The sequence below is a fragment of the Octopus bimaculoides genome, chromosome 7 (assembly GCF_001194135.2).
Source record: "Octopus bimaculoides isolate UCB-OBI-ISO-001 chromosome 7, ASM119413v2, whole genome shotgun sequence".
NCBI lineage: Eukaryota > Metazoa > Mollusca > Cephalopoda > Octopoda > Octopodidae > Octopus > Octopus bimaculoides.
Genome location: NC_068987.1, coordinates 85,610,352 through 85,614,193, shown reverse-complemented (window position 1 = coordinate 85,614,193; position 3,842 = coordinate 85,610,352). Strand labels below are relative to the sequence as shown.

At 35.3% G+C, this 3,842-nt stretch overlaps 1 protein-coding gene across 1 annotated transcript in view; it reads left to right on the top strand.

The window, feature by feature from the left end:
* Window positions 1-3,842, top strand: part of LOC106884069 (sodium- and chloride-dependent glycine transporter 1) — a 228,219-nt gene that overhangs the window by 187,774 nt on the left and 36,603 nt on the right. Inside the window, exon 8 of the mRNA XM_014935287.2 lies at window positions 3,361-3,498. Within this exon, the coding sequence (XP_014790773.2) occupies window positions 3,361-3,498 (138 nt within the window). The remainder of the gene's footprint in view (window positions 1-3,360; window positions 3,499-3,842) is intronic.

Here is a 3,842-nt window from a genome sequence, read left to right as displayed (position 1 = left end):
TTGTTCTTCTTGTTCTTCTTCTTTTTCTTCTTCTTCTTCTTCTTCTTCTTCTTCTTCTTCTTATTATTATTATTATTATTATTATTATTATTATTATTATTAGTAGTAGTAGTAGTAGTAGTAAAACATTTACCAATTACGTCTATTTTGTTACTGGCGATGTTAAAGAGTTTATGAAATGATAATAACCGTTGCGTTGACCTTAATTATCACGAAGATCGCACAGCTCAGAGATGTACTTGTAATGATGATGATGATGACGATGATGATGATGACGGTGTGGACTGCGTAGGTGGTGATCGTGGTGGGGTTGATTGACTATTGAGGTAAAAATGATAACATGAAGGTGAGGAAGAAGAGAAATAATTTGGATGATTATGGTGATGATGACGTTGGTGAAGTTGTCGCTGTTGTTGTTGATGATGATGATGATGAGGAGGAGGAGGAGGAGGAGGAGGATAACATTGATTAAACTTCCTCAAACATTAGCAGAAAGAAAAACTGAAAATACAAAAAAAAAAAATTCATAAATGGAAGATCTTTTTTTGTTTGTTTATTATTATCAATTTACTTCAAAGATTTTTAATCATAATTGTAAAACATTTCCGATGATAATTACAATTACAAAATAATTCTGACGTCCACAGATTTTAATTACAGTCTTGGGAGCTGTTTATATTTGAAATCTAGTTGTTAGAAAACTGGTGAAAAACAAATCAACTTTCGTCTGTTATTTCTTACCATTTGATGAGAACTGATTAAATACAGGCTACATCATTCGATTCCCGTAGTCAGTATCCACTTACTCTTTATTCAGCAGACATAAAAAGCATTCACATTTTCCCAGAATTTTTACCCTTGTCAGTTGGAATTTAGTTTTACGAGGAAAAATTATCCGAAATATTTTTTTAGGAAATGTTCTTGAATTGGTTTGAAAGGAGATACATAACGGGCCGAATAATTGCAGATATTGACAACAGTAAACTTCTTTATTGATGATACACGTGACTCATCCGAGATTAAGATAGGCTTTTATTCAATTTTTTTTTTTGTCATTTATCTCTTCTTTGAAGTCATTAGACCATGCTGGGGCACCCACTTCAAAGACTATTTAGTAGAACGAGGAGATCCCAATAATTATTTTTTGAAACCTCGTACTAATTCTATCCTTCTTTTTTGCCGAGACGCAATGTTACGGGGACGTAAACTCACCAAAACTGGCTTCCAGGTGGTGTGGTGGCGGACAAACACAAACTCAAAGACGAGTGACTAAATTGTTTCTTTCAATAAAATTATTTTATTTTAGCTCCTAAACTTTTATCGATTTGGGGAGGAAGCCGAAGTTCCCAGAGACGATTGCTTCAACATCATTAAGACTGGATATGTTATTGATATCAGAAGCATCCGCGCAGGTGATTCTGTTCGTACTGTCCATTCCCTAGACGTTCCAGTATTAGCAGAGTCTATACTTGACTGACACGATCTCAGTACATACAATATAAACATGTGAAACTAGGAAGAATTAAAACTCTAATAAAATTCGGCAGTATTTCCAACATATCGCAGAAGAGTGAACCAAAATATTTTTAGGAACTTAGTTCGTTGAATCATCATTGATAAAACGTCTTTAACTGAAAACAAATAATTTAGTGCAAAATCACTTTTTTTTTCTTCTTTAATCTTTTTAGTAACAAAAATCGATTGAATACTAGAATGTTATTTACTCATAATTTATTGACCACTAAAAGATAAAGGACAAATCTATAACAATTAACTTTTCAGCTCTGGCAGATAATCTGTAGCTTTCCAACTACGGTTCAATGTCTGGGTTGCTATGAAATTATTTAAATAAGTTTTGCGAACAGCTTCCTAGTATAGACAACCTTCAAGTAATCCATAGCAGCGAATATGCTTCAGTCTTGAGAAAGACATTCTACTTTGCTTTGGAACATCCATAATTGGGATAACATCCATTTCTTTCTCTTTAATCATCAGAAAAGACCTGCGCCATGGGTTGACTGATTTTAGGTTAATTACATAGACAGCAAGTATTGAGCACGCCTCAGTAATCCAAAAGTGTATGGGATCCAAATGATGTTTTTTTTTTAAACTAAAACTTGTGTTGTTAATGTTGTTTAGCCCTAAATTCTCTCACTTTTTCTGTGAAAGGGGCTAAATATCACGATTTGGTTTGTTTTATTTCTCAAAGACAAAAACTTCAATTCACCGAAAACCATGACCAAAATAAGTAACTCTACGACCATTTCGTATACATATCAGGTTTAATGTACTACAGTCCGTTTGTCTCAAGATGGCAGAGTGTTATTTGATGGAAAGTTGTCCTTTACACCTCGCATACCGAGCAGTCACCTAAACGCTGTCTCATTGACATCTATAAATACTAGACGTGCTAAAAATCGATTCAATGGACTAAACTTCTTTAGTGTTTTAAGGGTTGTTTAAATATTCTTCATTTCCGTTTTGTGCTATACTGCGCATCTCTCCACCCCTGGACGGTTACAATTACATAACAGTTTTCTCGTTCAGCTCTTCACCGTGTCTGAAAACAAAGGACGCTGTGATTAGTGCGTGACAAAACTACATCATGCAGTGCAAATTAGCTAATTCGGAGAAAGAAGGAAAGAAAGAGGTTATAAATTCCCTGGGAGGACAGCACTGAAAAGAACAGCGAGAGAAATAGAAGAAATATGTTGAGCTGGTGGGATTTTCCAAAGCAATCGGTAGCAACGAATATGTCAGTCCATCGAAGCGCGATGCGGATGGTTTGAAGGCCAGTCTCTTTACAGAGCATTCAACATGTTGGCATTACAGGGCTCAGTAAGAAGGTTGGCTGTGGGGCAGCGAAGGTTTCCTCAACGCCGTTGTGGATCAGAGGGGTTATCCCTAGAAATGCCAGTATTACGAAAGAGGGGGATAAATGGGGGGAGAGAGAGAGAGAGAGAGAGAGAGAGAGAGAAGAAACGAAGCAGTATTTTATTTATCAATCCACTTCCCTTTTCTGAGAAAACAATCAAATCCAGAGCCGACCCCCATCGTGATTTGAACGCATATACCCGCAATAACTGATGCACAATCAATATAACTATACAACGATCTGATGTGGTTGCCAATTCAATATGCAATATTCCTAGCTTAAAACCAATCAATACTTGAACATTCTTACATTGACGCTAGCTAATATAACTCACCCACAAATATAAAAACTACTCAGTCTCTCTCTCTTTGCCAGAACTGCTCTTGGTTTATTTAAAGAACTGGTTAGATGATATGAATACAATTGTTATTCTCTTTGTTTCATTTTATTTCAATGATAATGTTTGTTTTGTTATTTGTTTTCAGTTTTCTATTGTAGAATGCGTGATGAGTTCTATATTGGATGAACTACGTACATATATTAATACCATTCCAAGAACTATTTGTGTTCGTGCATTGATCATAGCCATCTCCTTCCTCCTTGGTTTACCAATGCTGTGTAATGTAAGTACATTGTTTTATTATTTTCCTAGTTTCAGTCGTTTGATTGTGGCCATTCTGTGGTGCTATGTTCGCTGGTTTTAATCAATCATATCCACTCGACCCAGCGTATTTAATTCAGATTTGCACTTATTTTAGAGCTCTCTATTTACTGAATTGTTGCGTTACATTTCTAATAAATAAATAGACGTAACTTCAGTCACCGGTAAGCATAAATACATACGTACAAAAAAAACACACACATGCAGCCGGATTAATGTAATACGAGTGAGAAAAAGAGAGTAGCACTCAATACGTTTGCTACTAATGACATATTTTTAATAACAGCTTGACTCAACTCTACATGA